Below are 20,234 nucleotides of genomic sequence, written 5' to 3'. Positions count from 1 at the left end.
TAACCATTTCGACGTATATCTCTAAAACTTAGTAGGTTCCTTTGGGATCTACTACAAAACAAGGCATCGCTTATTGATAATACTGTTGCTCCAGGCAACACCATACAGGCTCTTCCGGAGCCTTCAATTAGATTTGAAATACCAGATATTGTGTTAATATTTGCTTCAGCTAGTTTTAACTGGGAAAAATATGCTTTACTTTTGAGAATGGTGTGTGTTGTTGCACTGTCTGCCAGACACAAATCTCCATCATTGATTCCAAATGAATCCATATTCTTCAAAAAATAAAAATAAAGTATGTATAAGCATTAAAGATGCATAAAACATAGAAGTTAGCAATTAAGAAAATGGAGCACCATATATATTTTATTACAAAAGAGATAACATGCTTCAAAGTAAAGTAGATTTCTAAAAGGAAAAATAAGATTTAATCATATAGAACATTTCCATCACCACTCAGATGTTCAAACTTTCCGTCATCATTCTCAAAAAAATCGGAGACATCTAAATTGGTGATGTTCAGTGGATCTTGATCTTCAACAAAATTTGTTTCTACATCATTCCCTTTTCCTTTCAGTGAAGCTTGGTAAAGGTCAACAAGGTGTTTGGCCGTACGGCAGGTACGTGACCAATGTCCTTTCATGCCACATCGATAGCAATCACTTTCTTTATTTTTAGAGGAGTTCTGTGGTTTCTCCTTGTTTGCTGATTTCTTAAAGTTTATGCCATGGTAGCCTCCACGATACCAATGCTTATTACAACCACGGCCACGACTACGTCCACGGCCACGTCCATGACTATGACCACGGTCATGTCTATGATGAACAGATGATGCAGCATTCACTTCAGGGAATGGATCTGAACCAGTTGGTCGTGATTGATGATTTTTCATCAAAAGTTTATTATTTTGCTCAGCAACAAGTAGGCATAATATCAACTCAGAATATCTTTTAAAACCCCGCTCTCGATACTGCTGCTGCAGGAGCACATTCGAGGCATGAAAAGTAGAATATGTTTTTTCTAACATATCATGTTCAGTAATTTTTTTCTCCGCATAATTTTAACTGAGAGGTAATTCTGAATACTGCGGAATTATACTCGCTTACAGTTTTAAAATCCTGCAGCCGTAGGTGAATCCATTCGTAATGGGCTTTTGGAAGGATCGTATATTTCTGATGATCATATCTCTCTTTCAAATTTGTCCAAAAGACATATGGATCTTTCACTGTAAGATATTCGGCTTTCAAGCTTTCATGGAGATGGTGGCGAAGGAAGATCATTGTTTTGGCGCGATCCTGCAGGAATGCGTCATTTCCTTCTTTTATAGTTTCTCCAAGATTCATTGCGTCCAAATGGATCTCGACATCAAGAGTCCATGACAAATAATTTTTGCCAGATATGTCAAGAGCTACAAATTCAAGCTTGGTGAGATTTGACATTATGAAATAAAAGGAAAGAAAAATATATTACCACAAATAAGTGAAGACCCTTAGTTGGTTAGAGTCTCGTGCTGATAACGTGGTATGAAACTAAAAGTAAAAGTAATAAAGCAATAAAAAATAAAGAGAAAGAAAACACAAGAGAGCATGAGATATAAATGGCTCTTTTATTCTTTCTTACTTTTCACCTCCCGATACAAGATTACATATCATCCATTTATAAGCCAAAGGAGAAAGATCAAAGGCCATAAATACATTAATTCATCATTAATGAAGAAATTGGAGGGTTACGAGAAGTTGAATAGTCATGGATGAATTCAGATGAATATCCATCTAGAGATGAAGATGAAGAGTCAAGATTTTATAACATTGAGCAAATTCTCTATTGGGTACCTTGCTGCTTCAAATTATTGAGTCTCCATAATTTCACTCTTAGAATATCTGGAGAAAGAATTCACCGACTTTAAGAATTATTGAACTAGTGTTTTGTTACGCCAGCATCCAATTATGTGCATACCTTCCAGTGTTACCTTCCCCACATTAAGCAATTCAAGTTAACATGGAACTTCGTGATGTCATATTTCCATGCCCATATCGCATGCAAGACAAACCCCTATACGCCAGTTTGGTATATAGGAGAACTGCATGTTAATATACAGGATTTGGAAGATAAACATCCTCTCAACTTTTTATACACTCCCCATAATTCTGTTTTCTGAAAATTTTGATCATTTCAATCACTATTGCATGATCTTCTCACGCAACCATAGGATGTGACAACATTTGAGTCACACCATTTAAAAGATGCAAGTAGCAACCTGACCAAACAGGACAGAATTTTGGCTGAGTTGGGCAAACATAAATGTAGCCCAAATTTCTTAGAACGAACCCAGTTTTACTTGGGCTGGCTTGGACTACTGGCTCAGGTACTTCGTCTGAAGAAGGCTAGATGTAGAAGCAAGAGCAGAGCAACCATTGAGAATTGGAAATGCAAAACTTGAACCTTCTAAAATTAATAGAAATGAAACAAGTAAATAAAAAGAAAACAGTGTGAAATAGATGTACAACGATAATTAGATTGCAACAGTCTGTCATATAGTTGCTGCGATCAACTGATTAAAAATTATGCAAAATTTAACATATTACATGCATACTTGTTAGATTTCAAAATATATAAAGTTTCATTTTATGAATCAAGCTAAATGAAATATGGAAGAATCCAGAAAGGCATGAAAATATTACTTTTACACAAGATTACCTGAATTGCAATATTTAATTCAACACAGGTACAGAGAACAGAACAAATTTCTTTTAAAAAAAATCTGCAGGAGAGGCAAATGTTAACCGCTGCAACAAATTGCAATCACATGTATGAAATAGGCTGGTAATCATTCATTATCCTTAACCACTTTTTTAATCTGACCACTAGGTACCGCTCCGTATAAACATATCCGTGTGTCACCTTGAAGAAGTCTTTGAAGTAAATGACTTCTATACAAGTCCCAAAACTCAGCACTGCAAAGACAAAATTCAAAGGCATGTTTAAGTTGCATTCAATTAAATCTCCTCAAACAGTGCAAGGACTTGGACATGTACAAGGAATTCATAGTTCAACCTGACTTGTGGTAGTGTCAACAGTGAATAACCCTTCACATCTCTGTGCATGTCGAGAACAACCACAGCAAGGCGTGAAAGGGACAATGCATCGATGTCAATTAACTTCTTGATCCTGGAGAGAGAAAAAAATTATGACTAGCATTTAGAAGAAACATTATTGACATCCGAAATGAAATTATGCAGAAAAATCAGGGGGCACCCCATCTAACCAGATAGGAAATATATATTCTTCTTCGTGCATTAGCGTGTGAGAGAGACAAGAGGGACCATCTTACAGGCTGGGTGTTTCCAAGTGTATCTATGTAACCTTGACATCTCAAGTTACAGTAAGGTATCATGAAGTAAATAACAAAGACATACTAAATGACAACAGATTGAATATTCAATATGTTATACTGGAACGCGGTAGCTGCAACCACAGTTGACAAAATGCACAAGGAAATCCATCCCACTGACTAATATTTCGAAGTTATCATGCTCTTAATTGTATCACCAAGATCTGGAAACTGAAAATTTCCAGTCAGTAGTCCTTATCAGGGGTGCAACTCCAGCCAGGTTATCCCAAATCCAACTCAATCCAACCCATAGTTTGGCTAGGCTGGACAAATGTATACCTGACCAGGTTACACTTGGGTTGAAAAACAATAGCCGTATTTCAACCTAGGTCCGATTTAGGTTGGAAACTTGACTAACCTGACCATACTTAACCCAACATAAGTTTTCATAACAGGAAATATAACCTGATCCAAACTTAACCTAGACCCTAACTTTTGTGGGGCTTCCAACCCAAGCTGACTACTCTTCTAAACCTAAACTTGCCCATACTTTTGCAACAAAGCTACAAATCTAATCTAAGCTGGGCTCTTCATGAATATGCCCTAACAAAGCGAACCTGCTGTGTTTAAGTGCAAAATTTTGGAGATGGTTCAGTTTAGTGCTGAGAATTTCTTAGCTGGGTTGGGTCAGGTATAGCCTTTATACTAAACCTGCATGCACAAATTGCAGCCTTAGTTCTTATGTCATTTCCCCACTTCAATAATTTTTCCATTTGCTACTACCCCAATGGAGAACCTATCGAACCATTTGGACTGTTTCAACGATGGAAGCAAGCAGTTTAAAATATATAATCAAAAAGGCCACTTTCTAAATACTTCCTTTCCTAAAAGACAGTGACATGGCAACAATGAAAAATGTCAATGATGCTTAAGTATTTAAACTGTTACTACCTAATGTTCTCACCCGTACAAAGTACCTCACTTGATGCTATCTAATAAATGTTTCCAGAGGGATGACAAATATGAGCCACAGAAGGAAATGTTTATCAAGTGGATATAGGATGCATGGTTCAATTAGTTATTAATGAACCCAACAAACTCATCCTATGACAAATGGTCTTAGTTTATGCGGGTCTATGGCTTGATCTTCTGTCCATTAACCCTGCAATTTAGGTACCCCGAATTAACAGACTAGTTTAAGAGAACAAATTTAAAATTAAAATGAATTCCATTAAGTCACTTAACATTTCGTGCTAGGAGCATACTCCTAGTACACATCAATAAAAAAATTATTCAGTTTGGATCATGGTTGCTATGCCACACCGAACCAAGCATGTAGTGTATCGTACCAATATCAAACTGTACAAGGGGCGTATCAAGTGTCAATACCAAAAACCAACCCGTACCAACACTCTACAAGCATGGCACTGGTATGGGTACTGAAATCAGTACTGCAAACCATGGATTGGATAATACCAAAAGTGGATAAGCATTTCATCAAGGATTTTGAAGAAAATTTTAATCTTTATTTTGACTTCCTCAATTTAACGATTGAATGTCAACTGTACATCCAAAGTTTCAGTTTTCTGCTTATATTTAGGTCAATCTACTTAGCGTATACCTTGTTTCTAAATGTGGTGATCAGCTTTGTTTGAGAGGTCAATCTTGCTTTGATTAGGCTTGAAAGACTAAACACATGATGATTTTGATGAGGCTGAAAACCAACAATGATTTGTTCTGATTAGAGTCATTACCTCACAAGATTCGAAAGACTAGCCCTATTTGCACAAGCAGAACTCAAAGAGGTAAAGTCAATTTTTTGGCTAAGCTTGAAGGACTAAATCCATTTCAGTCGCCTGGACTCAAAAGGCAGTCCAAAGTTGGTTTAGCTGGGATTAGAGGATACATTTTCGAAGAGGTCACCAACTAGGATTGTAAAAAATGGAGCTAGCAACATTCTCTCTTTAGGTACTGAAGTTCAAGTGCAGTAAGAAATTATGGACTATGATTCCAAAGATGTCATTTTAGGTCCTTTAGTCCAACTATTTTATGGATTATGTTCCCAAGCTTCTGGATAGTCCAAAAGTGGTATGGGTTTCTGGCTAGTTCTTAGCTCAACGCACCATCATGTGATGTCACAGTGGTTGCTAAGAAAGAGGAGAGGAGCTAAGCATTTTGAGAACAAATGACAAGAAAAAAAAGCTGGGAAATCCCAAAAAGTAATAAAAAATAAAATACCTCGATTTGGACAAACCATGCTGCCGGCCAACCGGTACGGGTAAGACTACAAATGGGTCAAGTTGACCTACTTAGACCCGACCCGACCCGACCCATTTTAAAGAGCGCATGGGGTTAGGTCGGGTTCTAAAATTGGACCCATTCCATTTTCCGGGCCAAATTTGGGTTTTCTGAATTTTGACCTGATCCGACCCAACTCGATCCATTGAAATTTGGGTAATTTTAAGTTTCAAACCCTACGACTCGACCCGAACCCGGTAAACCATTTGAGCCCATGAACTATTTGTGTAATTAGACTTTGAAATCATTTTTTTCTGCTACCTTGGTTAATTTTATATAAGTTTGAATACAACCTTTTATTTTATCTATGCACGAATTTTATATATTTCCCCTCCCAACCTTTTAGGGTGGTAACTGATATTGATAGGTCATGCTTCTTCCCTGAGTGATCCTTGTGCATGTTCTTCTGACTCCGGTATTTCAGTCCAATTGTCACTTTAATCATATATAAATAGTAAAAAGGACTATTATGTTGTGTCATATTCAATGATTTGCAAATTATTTAGATAGCAAATTACATCTTCAACGCTTTGCTTGGTCCCCTATCATTTTCAGTGAAGTTTATTAGAGAACCATCCATCTGCATACCAGATAATCAAACATCTAACTAGTAAAAAACCAATCTTTTTTCTTTCTGACAATACATGTTCAATTTCTAGAGGAACCTACCTATGAGAGTATTATTTAGTTTTTCGAATCTTCATTACTGTTAGAAGAAAAAGAAGCATGCTCACTCTAATTATCTGTCAATGATATCTATTTCCTGAGTTGGGCTTTTTTCTCCTTATGAAAGAATGGGAAGTCAAGCCTTGGAGATGCAATCTACAAGAGCATTATTGTTGAAGTGCTTGACCCTAAAGAATTTCTATCATCAATGGACTTGTCCATGGAGCACAAGGTCCTTGACCTTAAAAACCGGATTGAAGCATCCATTGTAATTTGGAAGAGGAAGATGCACAATAAGGATGGCAAGTCGTCTTGGGGTTCTACTATTAGCCTAGAGAAGAGGGAGCAGTTTGAAGAGAACAGAAACCCGAACCCGAACCAGACCCAACTCGGACCTGTCCTAGACCCAAAGTTTTTGGGTTAAAACCAGATTATACATAGATCCAAACCAACTAGAATGACCCATTGGGTCAAAAATTGTAGCCATGGACCCAACCCGACCCGACCCGACCCGATCTTCTATTGGGTTAGGTCTGGGTCCAACATTAGGACCCGAACAAGAAACCGAGTTGGGTCGGGATCACTCATAACCCGATCTGACCCAGCCCATTTGCAGCCCTAGGTACGGGCTCTAGTATCAACACGGCAGACCTTGGTTGTAGCTTTACTCGAAATGCAAATGAGTTAAATGCTCTTTAGTAGCTAAACCCAACTTAGAATTATGGTTGTCACCAACCCGCAAACTTGGTATCAATTTGGAACTAACCTAACATGGATCCCAATGAATGTAAATGGGTTGGTATGTGTCTAAAGTAAAATTTCAGGTTGGGTCTGGGTTTGAGGATTTTAGACCTGACCAAACCCCATCTTGACCAATTATCTGGCATATTTATACACATATATAATGCTGGTTTTATTTACATACCCTTCAATTTCTAAATTCTTGGCATATGAAACATTGTTTTGTAACTTAATCGGGAAGAAAGAATAAAAACAATCACATGTTAGAACATGTTAGGGTAATTGTTGTTCGTGTCAAATCATTTCAAATTTTAGTCGATAATTCTTATATAGTCAACTATCAACTGCTTATTGTCCATGATATAATTTTTTGAGCATGTAATTGGATGTTTCAATGATCAACTTATCAAATCATGGATGGTTTTAGCTTGACTAATTGCTCAAGTTATATTGTTTCACAGCTGATGAGAACCTGGACCTGTCCACATAGACCCAAACCCAATGCACATCGAGTAAGATACAGATTTAACATACCCACACTCGAACTGAAGAAGACATGATAGATCTTGCAATATTTTTTTTATCCAATCCCGAACCTAATGTAATCCTTCAATGGACCGGATATGGAACAAAAGATCCAAAACCCATGTGGTCTAGGTCCACGTATCAGATAGCACCCCTACTTACAGTAATCCTTTGCACCTAAGCCAAATGCAATGGGTTTAGTTCCTAGGGCAGAAAACGTAATGTAATCCTAAAGTCTAGACAATGCAACTAATTAGTCATATGACCTTTATCAAATTAAGCATTGGATTTATTTTTCGAGCCTAATCAAATTAAATCTGCTTTAGCCTTCCAAACCTAATCAAAGCAGGATGGATTTAGTTCTTTTGAGCCCAACCAAAGCACCATCAAAATCCACAACATTAAACTTAGTAAATTAAAAATAAGATCAACCTAACTATTGTTAAACTAGGGAAACTAAAAGCTGGAAAGTTCAAAGAAACTTTTCATCAGTAAAATGAGTAACTCAATTTCAAGATGAAAATAGTTCTCCAAGGACACAAATTCGAGCCATACTGTAATTTTGGATGTAAATGATACTTACCTCCATGGTTATGCCATGTAGTATGAGGTAAATTAATGAAATTCAATATCTTTGATATATCAAATTTAATTTGTAATATATACTGGTCCTCTTTCCAACATTTGTAAATAAGGTCTCACAATCAAAGGTGCCGTAATTTCAAAAGTAATTAGCGAAGATTGGTTAGCCTACAAGAAGTCATGAGCAAGATAAAACCCTCCCTAGTAAGGGGAATTTGGCTTGATAATCATTGACTAATGTGTATCCAATATCTCCCTAGGGAATTTTGTTCCAAGGGGCAAGATTTGTGTTCCCACACAAAGCATCACTGACATGTTGCAATTGCTAAAACTTAACCTTTCATTTCAACTACTATTGAAATTCTATTCAATTCATCTACTTTTACATTGTTCTGGGTATGACTTAAGAACATAATTATAATATTTTAAACACAACGAATGGGGTCAAACAATATTGATTGCCAAGTCATGTGTCCATTATTCAACTGCAAGTCAACTGGTTTATAGTTTATTTATATATTTTTACCCTAGCCCCCCTTGACCACAAACAACTATCACCTTTCTCATGTCAGAGATGGAAATGTGCTCTTTGCTCGTGCCAATGTCGAGGATTTGGCTCCTTCCTAGCAAACCCATTAGTCAGGGTCTTCAATGATGAGAAGGTTCAAAGCTTCAAGAGAGACAAGGAATTTGCCTCTTGTGCACTTTGCCACCTCCAATACAAGGCCTCCAGCCTCAACTGCTCAATGCAACATCCGTTGCTGTTGTCGATAGGAAACTAATGGTTAGGCAAGAAGACAATGATGAAAGCAAAGGAAAGCTTACCTCGACCTTTCCAAATTGGAGGATGCTCAAGCAGATAGTCTTGCCAACATTGGCAATGATAGCAAAGAGAAGCAAGGAGAGGTCAGCATAATGTGCAAGGAGAATGGTCTTCAATATAAATAAGGAGATAGTGCCCTTCCCTTTATGGTTTTACTCTTTACTAACCTTTTACATTATTGACCTAAATAGATAAAACTAGTTTACCCCAAACAGCCACCATCAACTAGTCAAGCAAGTAATCAAGTGGGTCAACAAATCAAACCTCGAAGTTTATAACATTGGACAAAAGTTATCTCCAATGGGTAATTATTGGCCACAAAGATATTCATTACAAACATCGCGTTATTTCTATTCCCATAAAAGTTGCAATTCATCAAATTTAATTAATACTCCGAGATTTAGATCCTTATCCTACAAACTTTGTAAATTCTGAGTTAGAATTCACACGTTTAATCATCCAATAAACTAACATATCATCCACAAATAATATAAATCAGCAAACCTCTTAATTGTCAGTAATTTATTTGATTATGAGCAAAACAAGATAAACTTTGGTGATTTAATCATGGCCTAGTTGCCTTTTGAATTTGCAAAACTGTCCATCTTAATTTTATCTCATGGTTTTCATGGTAGACTTTAAGAAATCAAATAACGCTTAACAATGCATTTATATGCTACCAGCCTTTACTCCTATTGATATTTATTATCATATCATGCAACATGTCCTAATAGATAAGAAATTAATCTGACGAGTGGCTTGAATTCTTCTATGGGCATCAAGCATATTGAATTACTAACTAGGTGTTCGTCATCAAGCCTCTAGAAACAGCAAGTCGGTTGTGGATTTTCTATGTGAGAAACATTCATTTTCTTGTGGCTCAGGCAACCTACCAAGAGGCCAAGTCAATGAATCATTTCTTTAAGAATTATTTTTAGGACATAAGAATGTTGCATAAGGACCTAATTATTTTAGGGAATTAAAAACATTGTATAAGGACCTACAGAATTAAGGTTATTGGAGAAAACATAAGCACTGCAAATATTATAGATAAAAGGAAAGAGACAAAATATCCTTTTTTCTTAACAAGAGAAGGAGAGATAAGGAAAGATGAGGAGAAGAAAAAACAATATAAGGGAGTAATCTAGGTAATCAAATCACAAAAGTATCCAGATTTGAAATATGTGATGTGATCGAAATTCAATTCAGGTTTTAAGCAATGATCTAGTGACTCCTCAAGCCCAAAGAACAAAGTTGAGATAAAAGAATTGAGAAAGAAAAGAAAATTTTGTTAATCCATCAAAATCCCCTACTCATCTTCCATTTCCTCCTTTTTTAAGCCAAAAATGATCTCAACAAATCCAACTAGTGCTAGAGTCTTCCTGCCAAAGCTCCAAATGTGTGAGATAGATGACCAACACAGACCTGCCCAACCAAGGCAGCTAGTTTTCTCTTTTTAAGTTTATTCCTTTTTCATGTCTCCTTGATTCGTTTCTCTTCTTTATTTCTCTCCCTATTTTCTCCTCTCTCCATTTCTTTTATAATGTTACAACCTTCTTACTGCAGCCAACAAATGTGCTGAGACCACATGCCCCATATTTTTTCTTTACTGCCAGTGCATCCCACACTCAACCACCTTCCTAGGCTGAGTTGAATAGGATGTGGTGCATAAAGCTAGTGCAACATTGCATAAAACTGTCCACAATTGAGATTTAATATCAGCTGCTGATGCTTAGAGGGCTAAATTAAACCCTAAAAAACAGAAATCACAGAAGATATGCCGAAATCCTTTAAGTCCTCTCTACAACTGAAAATTAGATCCCTAATAATAAATTTGCCTCACTTTGGACCCCCAACTCTGAACAACATTAAGAAGCCTTAAGGTTTAAGAAAAAAGTCATAAGCAAGGTTAGGCAACAACAATTTCGAGAGAGACCAAAGCTAAAGGGAGAGGAGAGAGTTCTATTTAATAAGCATTCAATAAAGATATGCTTTCATCCTTGATAACAGAAAGTCTCAAGTTGCTACTAAATAAAGTCCCTTAACTATTCTTGCTTAGTGATATTCATTAATACTTTTCAAGTGTTCTTATGATGCTTAACTCATGTTTATCTCTTTGATGTGGTTGCTAAGGGGGAGGGCAATACCTTCAAACGGAAAGGGTTGTTCCCTCCAAGTGTGAAGGGTGCTGTATTTTGTTCTCACTCTTTTTATAATATAATATGAAGTGTTTTGATGTATTTAAATTGTGAAGGTAGGCCACATTGTGGTGAGCAGGTGAACCATTTAAGATAACTTATTGGGTTGCAGTATGTCTCTCTTTTGTTTGCATAGACTACAAATTTTCTACAATCGTAACATTGGACGGGTGTCAAGACATTTAACTAATTGACCTTCTTAGCATAAATGATAATTGATTATTGAAGATTGTCATCATATTTCTTAATATGCCTTCAAGGTACAACCATCTTGAACAGATATCTGGCATTGTATTTATGCATTTCAATCCTCTGGTCATCAGAAACCTTCAGTGTGGTGGCAAGCATTTCCTTCCCTATTCTTTTTCACATTTTTCACTAGAGCTAGCTTAGGACTTCTCATATTTCATGATCACATAAATTTGAGAACCTCTCCTTATTTGAGGACTCCTTAAATCTTCATTGCACATGCTTATACAATTGAAATCAGCCCTTTATCACTTCATTCTCGACTAATGCAACTCTCACGCCTCTAACTTAAACAATTCTAATTGGATCCTTCCTATCTCATCAATCTTATTCATACATTGTTGCCACATAATTTTCTATGTTTCATCTTGACTTGGTAAATTGCATGAGAATGAATTTTTGGGCATTAGAATCCTTGAGACCAAGGAACCGGAAGCTACATGTGCATTCAAGAGATTGCTTGTAGATGTCTACATTCAAGAATCACTGAGGATATAAAGCAAAAGAAGAAACACCGGATTCTAGACTAGTGTGAGGGGGATACCGCATATCATTGAACCCATCTATTAGATTTTCTGACTCACAAATGCTTGATAGGATTCAGTGGATCTCATAATATAAATAAGAGATGAGATATACAGGCGGGCAGTGATATACATTAGGAAGGATTTAAGTCTTTAAATTCCTTTAGGATATAAATCGTTTATTATTTTCTATATAAATATTTATACAAAGACCTAATGCATATTATCTACATCTAGACTTAAGTATAAATGCAAACTGACCAGGATGGATGAATTTGTGATTGCCTTCACATTCTGGGGATCAGGCTTGACAGGATCCTAAGGATGCAGCTTCACCTAGGCATTTACAGTAATATGAAATGTGTTCTTGTGACAATACAATACAAGCAACAAAGAAAGAAAAGAAAGAAAGAAAGAAAAAGAGTTCTGGTGATTAGGCTTGACAGTGTCCTAAAGATGCAGCTGCAGCTAGACATTTAAGGTGAAATGAAATGTATTATGTTATATACTATACAAAGAAAGGAAGAATCAAAGAATGATAATTTTAACAAACCTAACCTTTCTAAACCAACCTAACTACAACCATTTTGGATATACTTACAATAGTACAGTTAATGAATCTAAAAGGGAACATTTTTTCCCCAATCAGAACTGTTTATCTCACCAACTAAAGTTTTGAGAACCTCTAAGAACCTTCAAAATTTAGCACTCTAATTAATTTGGAATTGAATTAAAATTAAAAATAAATTACAAGGTATGTTAATGAATCTGGTAATCCACCTAAGGCTCCCAAAGGCAAGGGTCAAGGATGGTAATGAATGGGAAGTGAAGTGGGAGCATGCAGCCCATTCCTAAAAGCCTAAAATGTGATGATAGTGTTCAGGATTCAGAGCTGTTGCTTCTCTATAGCAAATGACGACAAGTCGACAACCATATTAATTTGAATTTGAGGGACCTGTCTCGGGTTCACTGTGTGGACAATGTCTGACAATACAGCATAAAGGACTTGTTCCGGGGTAACGTCTTTAGTTGTGCAAAGGAATCCTAAAGTCTCTATGGTAGATTATGGGAGTCCAAAACTAAACCCTTCAGATAGCAAAATCCCATGTTCAAATATGATGGGAACAGCAGTGATGATAATTATGGGGCCATGGCAGCAGTAGTGAAGTTCTACATACATAGTCCAAGTGAAGCTTGGTGTCAACTACAGAGTTCGGATTAAGCAACAAAACCTAGGATGTCTATCATAGAACTCAGGCCAGTGTTGGTGACATGGGTACTTCTCATAACATAAACGTTTGAAGAGGCACTATTGGTCCTTTAAGCATGTCTATTTGACATGGAGGCTATTAGGAATGACCTTAAATACATCCAGATGAAGACCAGTTACATGTAGTCAGCCCTCTAAATCTTTGCTGTCATATCCATATGGTTTCATTTAGGATTCATTAACATTTTTCTTATGGTTTCATCACTCTTCGTAGACAAGTATAACCACCAACAGAGTACATGCATGATTCAGATGTGTAGCTCATGCCACACTAAGCCAAAGCCATGTCCGCTACCATGTGATGGCTACTCATGATATCAACCTCATCTTGCCTTAACAGGTATTTTTGTAATTGTATTGGTCATTCTCAGTATGAATCACAAAGTTTGAAATAAACTAGTCATCTCACATAGCACGGAAACTATATCTTCAATATGCACCTCATTATTTTGGCATTGGATAAGATATCTGAAAACCACATTGACATTCTATTAAATCCTGTATGATTCTATCATTTATGTATGTGTACTTCTCACTTAGGTCATCCCTTACATGTTTCATGAAATTTGTATTTTCATGCAGCATTCATCTTAAACATTAAACCTATTGTCTTCACCATTGTTTGCAATTTCTCTAAGTGCAGTAGATTTCTTTAGATAATAGTATACACATATCGAAATGGACCATCGAACAACAATTATTGTGTGAAATGTATAGTGTCAGTTCTAGACCCTACAACATGCAGTGTCAGTTCTAGACACCATACTAGTACCTTATTGGTATCAGGTTGTGTGGTACACCCCCATAATGACACAGTACAATGTTGGGATCAGCAGCAGCAGCACCATATGTTAATTTGGGACATACTGAGCCTTCATGCATACCAGTACAATGCTGGCTTGGTACGACATGCCTCATACTGGATTGGTATTGTATGCCCCATAGAGTTGGTACAATATGCCCCGTACCAAACAATTAAAATCAGTATTAAAAATCTTGATTACATGTATTTGATATGATATATGATACTAGATTTATTTGAATGACTCAAAAAAGTTTGAAATAATATGTCAATGTAATAATAGAAAGCAATCAAAAGTAACCTAGGACTGAAAAAAGGTATAACTAGTGTATATGGGCATGTCAGTGTACATGTTTTAGATGTATTGGCATGTGCCGTGCTAGCACTTTACCGGTGCGGACACAGCATGTGAGACTAGAATCCTTCAAGATATTAAAAATCATTAGATTAAGAAATCCTAATGGATTATTTCAATCATTTTCTAATCATGTGTTCAATAGCATAGCTCATCATAAAAGTGTACCTAACCCTTCCATGGGACCTTCTTGACAATAAGTCCCAATATATAAAAGAGGCACAAGGCAAGACACAAGCCTCGAGAAGTCTAACCTATGCATAAAAAAAAAATCTATTATATTAGAGATATGTATGTATGTATTAATGATCATGTCAAAAAGTATAATATTAGGATATGACTTGTGCATAAGACACCCAAGGCAAAGTTTGGCATTTTGCCCACATAAAACATCATCTAAAAAAAAAAAAAGGTATTTTTTCACATTTGTTGTGAAAAATAATCAGTGTTTAATTTGTATGTCCCCCATATAAGGCATAAAAATTAAGGTTTGTGAATTTGCTTCAAATAAGTTTCTATAAGCAATGAAGCCTAATTTATATAACTTCATTAAGAAGCCTCCAGGCTTTCGATGGAGCCTTGTCTCGAGCAATGCATTTACATAATTTCAGCATTAAGGCTTTTTAGGGAGCCTCATGTTATGCATGAGACAATACAAATCTGAAACAAGCCATTTTTAGACGATTATAAATCTTGACAAATCTTTATTGCTCACCCATGTGGGACAATAATCCCAGAATCCAAAAGATAAGACTAACAGTAGGGCTTTACAAGTCAATAGTATGTCACTGGGGTAAGGAAAGGCCATGGCATCAGCAGCCTTAACAACTGATGTAAAACTAGTGCATTTTTTGTCCCATTTTGCAATACATAAAAGAAAAAAATGTGTGATCCAAAACTAAGAGAATAACCAAGCTTCTGAAATAAGAAACTCCAAAATAAATACCTGCTTGGTGTACCACTAGCAAAATTTACTCGACTCTTAAGTAAGCCAACCTACAAAGTAAAAAAAGCAAGAGTTAAGAAATTAAGCTAAGATCTAATGCGAAGCATGCATACAAAGTTGAATACGAAAGGCGTTTTAGCATAGAGACATTCTTAATTGAGGAAAACACTGATTCCCAACTCCGATAACTCCTCGCTCTATCCATTCTAGTTTAACAATACATCCCTCTCAACATTCTCATTTCTACTACATATGATTTGTTATCTTGGACCCTCTTTATTGCCTATCAGTTTGAATTATACAATATTGCAAGCCATGTGAGCCCAAAATAAACATAAAAAGAGTAGGTCAAGCTTCAAACCTGTAGATTAGTTGGAGATTACAAGATTTAAGGCTTTTGGACCCACATGTTCTTGACCATTTCCTAATCTTACTCTGGTTGATGTTTCCTCCATATTATAAGATTCTAAAGATTACAAATATCTCATTCAAAAACAGGTAAATTTGAGAGCAATAACCCTTGATTTGACTAATTATTAGGAATATATGGATGATTCACGTATATTTAATTACTAAAATCTTTATATATAATAACAGATGACAATATTATATGATAAAAGAACCATACACATCAAAAGAAGGTGAGAGCTTTATAACTTGGTGTTGAAATGTCTAGCAATAATCTTGTCCTTGAATAGTGAGCTACTTTATCTCTTTTATTTTGTGATCATGACACATTAATTCTGATCAGACTTGCTGTACTTTGTTTCTAAATATAAATTTTCATCATGAAATAACCAATAATTTCCTGTTAGGGTAATTATTGCTTACCTGAAATCACTTTGATGTAGATTTCTATCATGCACTAATATTTCATTGTGGCTGATCCGATATTTCCAATAATCCCATATTTCTCGTATGTCTCCAATGTTTGTGTAGATCATATTACACCCAAAAGCACTTCCACTTCATCTAACCAAACTTAATTTTATTAGATATATCTTATCAGATATATCTTCATCCATCTCCACAATATTTTGTATAACAGATGTTAAATAATGAAACTAATCACTCTTTGGTATCTCTTGCTCATCAATCTTGACTAGGGCCTCATTCTCATACCCATTTTTGCAAAAAGTACTCAACAGATGCATAGTGACTAGTATTTGATTTGTGAGAGCATCATGACTTGAGGATGGAAGTTTCCTATTTGACCTTATCATCACTTGGCTACTGCATCTAATAGAGCAAAGAAAAAACTGAGTGAAGATGATGAGTATCCTATGATTTGAGAAGTTTCAAAATCCTCCACTTCCTAGTGTTCAAAGAGAACAAGCATCCTGCGGTAATCTTTTTGAAGCTGACTTCTTATGCTTGATACATTTAATAGAAAACAAAAATAGAAAGAGTGACTCTTCAACCTGGAGACTGGGTCTTAATGCTCTGCCCATCTGTTGCTAACTACTTCCCAGTCCCATTGCTTCGTCTGATGGGTCCTCCAATATTGTATAGTTCTAGAGGTTAGGAGCTTTCAGCTCAAAGTCTGGCAATAGAGTCATAAGGTGAATTTTTTTCTTTATTCTTTACCTGAAAATTATAGGGACAGTTTCTTTTACTTTATTTTTAAAGTTGTTATGTTTGAAATTGGATATTGAAATTACTATGAGAAAAGAACTATCCACTTCACTAAATCAGGAAAGTTTTAAATTTTGTCAGGGAGACTTTGTTTGACCCTTGACTAATCTAGAGAGATTCGTTGTCTTTGGGAAGGAATGGAAATGTGACTCTTCTAGTAATTCCAGGAACACAAAAAAAAAAAGCCAAATTATTTTAGTTGCACTTTAGTTCTTAGATACAATATTTTCCATCAAAAGGGAGCATTAATCTTCAATCATTGGTTGATCAGCATAAATTCGGTGACAGATGCCCAAATTGAAGATGGTATGTTGAATGAAATAGTTCAAACTAAATAGTCAAAGACTCAAAAATAATTAATCTTGAAAAGGTGAATCAAAATTTTGAATCAACAATGCATGAATTAGTAGCAACTTACTAGAAGCTCATCAAAATTAGAGAGAACAAAGATCCATAAACAATTTCATATAAGCGATGTCTCCATCTTTTAATCATACCAAATCATTATGTTATTGGGTTTTATTTTTTCCAATCATTTTCTTTATATCTATAAAAACTACGTGCTAAACAGTAAATGTCACGACTTGAGACCATTTTGAGGCCATCAGCAAATAGCAAGCCAGCCTCTGCTAGGGTAATTAACAAAACAAACTTAGCTGCTCGAGATCAAGCAACTTGTATCAAAGAACATGAGATGCCAAACACAAAGCAAATGGGCAAAAGATAGCAGCAGGGACAAAGAAAGGAAGCTAGTCTCAAAAATAGACATGTACTGTCCAAATGCTATTATAAATCAGAACACACAAGGGAAACACCAACAAGTATATAGTAAAACCTGTAGTATTCATTAAATAGAAGACTACTTAAGGGTAAGAAAAGAAAATAAATTGTTCTGTGTAATTGAATGAAAAACAAAAAACATGGAAAGAACTAACCTGCTCTTCCACTTTCAGATGTTTCGCAAAAAGCTTTGCTGGGCGGCATTCTCTTGTTAATGGTTTCAAACCTCTTCACAGCCAATAATATGTCATTTGTTACAGATAAACAAATACAAAGAAAGTTTACTAATTGGTTGTGTATACAAAGAAAGTATATTAATTGGTCATGTATCAGTTACTTTACATAATAAGTACATGTAAGATAACCAATGCAGAATGCCCATGACAATAATTTTATCACTTGCCACTGACTTATTTGTGATACTGATGAATGGACTGAATAAATCCACTCTCGCAAAAACTAGTTCATCTGTGTGTTTTCTAGAGAGAGAATGTTATACCTGAGAAGCTCCAATGACCTCAAAGCAGATGTGCTAATAATAAGTACCGCCGGACTCCCTGCATCAATTGTTCCCTCCAAAAGGTTCCCCTCGCAAAGCACTTCCTTCCACAAAGTTCCGAAAATAGCCTTCATATGCTTGCTTAAATTCTCCACATCCTGATCAATATCTTCAGCAAGTCTAACCATGGAAGTATCTGCATTTTCCCAGATCCCCACTTAAGTTTTCCATTTGCTTCCCCAAAGAGACTCCATAATTACACAAAAAAAGAAAACTCTAATGCTTGATGTACCCCAAATTACTTCCTAACTGTAGCTATAGATAATTTAATTAGAAGATCAACGCATGCATCATATTGTGAAGACACTCAGAAGCCAATGATTCAGAGTCAAGTGTTCATCAAATTTTGGAAAAATAAAAGAATATGAATTTGCAATGCTAGTGATTCTGGATGTGTTTAAAAATCTTCTGTAGTTTTAAAAAATGTAAATATATTAAAAAAAGGAATTGATTAATACTAGAAAAATAATGAATGAGAAGCCAGTATGAATATCTCAACAGCGCATCAAAATAGTTTTAAAAAATTTGAAACCAGTGGACAATACTATTATCAAACGTCAGCCATATTTTTAAATAAATAATTTGAAGAAAAAAAAAGACGGCATAAGTAAAATGATCAACCATCAACTAGACACAGAATTCCAAACAAATTCCAAGAATCATTTTATCTTACAAACGAAAAAGGCAAATAATTAAACACAAAAATAAATAAATAGGAAAAAATCGATGGAAAATTCCACATTGTAATGATTTGAGCGAAGTTTGGCTACCTTTGAAGGCCTCCAACTCGAGAGGGGAGAGCTTGATTTTGTTCGCGGATTGGAACAGGTTGAGGAAGAAGCGGAGCTGCTCGGCCGCCGGAGCAGTGGAGAGGAGGACGGTATCACTGCCGGCTTCTCCACTTTTCTTCTTCTCCTCCTCTCTATTCTTCATCTTCTCGGCTAGGGTTTTGTTCTTGCCGAGAGGTATGTGATTAGGGTTTTTGCTCTTCTTCGTCTTCTTCTTCTTGATGGAATGGCGTGAGAGGGGTTTGGATGGGGAGTGCTCTTGCGGCTTCTTTCGCTTGGGAGCTTTCGGTTTCTTGCTCGCCATTGCCCTCTGGGTTTCTCTTGCTAGCGAGGTTTTAGCTTCAGAAAAAGGGTTTTGGGGCTCTCTGATGGCGGAAGGATATTAGTGATGCAATTTGGGCTAGGTTTACAGCCCAACCTCTAGTTTGGATCGCGTTCGGCCGATACCAGGATTGTTACCGTACTCTGTATTATTAACTTAGGGCCGAAACCTTTATTGTGGGCAGTAGTAAAATTGTTTTGTTGTGGTACAGGTGTCACATATTCAAAATATGAATAAAGTAGTAAAATAGGGAGAGAGCTGAGGTTGAGAAAATGAGTTAATGTGAGATTGTAAAAAGGTATAAAGCATCTTAAAAGTTACAAAAAATAAGAAAATTTTTTGTCCAATAAAAAATAGATAAATTGATAACCTACCATAACAAAGAGTAGGTTATCAATATATATACATATATATATATATATGAGTAGACATTATGAGGCCGTCATATTTTTACCCTCCGCTCTTAGGAATGATTACGAAATATTATCGGCACGGATTTGCCATCTCACTAGTGACACCTTGAATCTCTCCATGACCAATACTCTTTGGTTTCGGCCAGGCACTGACCAAAATATCTTTTAATACTTTGGTCTGTCGCAACTTTGCTGCGACAATCATGATATCTTGGATATTAGATTTCAAGGTCTTTATAACCAAACTCTAACTAATCTTAGCAAGGGTCATGTTATTTTTACTATATTTGATTCGATCAAACATAATCCATATATCATTTCTATTGATTTCAAAAGCCGATTTTGAGAAGTACAAGTTGATGAGAGCACAAAAGTGCGTTCTACACGTTGCTTAAATTAATATTATTACTAACAAATAATGATAAAA

The 20,234-nt window shown here is 35.9% G+C and overlaps 2 protein-coding genes across 3 annotated transcripts; both read right to left on the bottom strand.

The window, feature by feature from the left end:
- Positions 1-427: 427 nt before the first annotated feature.
- Positions 428-1,439, bottom strand: LOC148703695 (uncharacterized). The gene is made up of 2 exons (XM_089930333.1): positions 1,086-1,439; positions 428-976 (listed from the first exon to the last, which is right to left on the bottom strand). Exons 1-2 carry the CDS (start codon positions 1,437-1,439, stop codon positions 428-430), a joined length of 903 nt encoding a protein of 300 aa, XP_089786459.1.
- Positions 1,440-2,501: 1,062 nt separating this feature from the next.
- On the bottom strand, positions 2,502-19,539 carry LOC103696800 (U3 containing 90S pre-ribosomal complex subunit). Of its 2 annotated transcripts, none has more exons than XM_008778517.6 (6): positions 19,055-19,539; positions 18,225-18,420; positions 17,881-17,953; positions 15,311-15,360; positions 3,055-3,168; positions 2,502-2,954 (listed from the first exon to the last, which is right to left on the bottom strand). In XM_008778517.6, the coding sequence occupies exons 1-6, from the start codon at positions 19,374-19,376 to the stop codon at positions 2,828-2,830; spliced, it is 882 nt and encodes a 293-aa protein (XP_008776739.3). In that variant the 5' UTR covers positions 19,377-19,539; the 3' UTR covers positions 2,502-2,827. The 2 variants fall into 2 exon arrangements, 1 of the variants encoding a protein (XP_008776739.3); XR_015977073.2 differs by having other exon boundaries at positions 2,656-2,954; positions 8,702-15,360; positions 19,055-19,534.
- Between the last annotated feature and the right edge of the window lie 695 nt (positions 19,540-20,234).

The sequence above is a fragment of the Phoenix dactylifera genome, chromosome 4 (genome assembly GCF_051530095.1).
Source record: "Phoenix dactylifera cultivar Ajwa chromosome 4, Ajwa_hap1_PhDact_Kaust_v1.1, whole genome shotgun sequence".
NCBI lineage: Eukaryota > Viridiplantae > Streptophyta > Magnoliopsida > Arecales > Arecaceae > Phoenix > Phoenix dactylifera.
The sequence above is the reverse complement of the archived record's forward strand: the minus strand, read 5'-3'. Positions and strand labels throughout refer to the sequence as shown.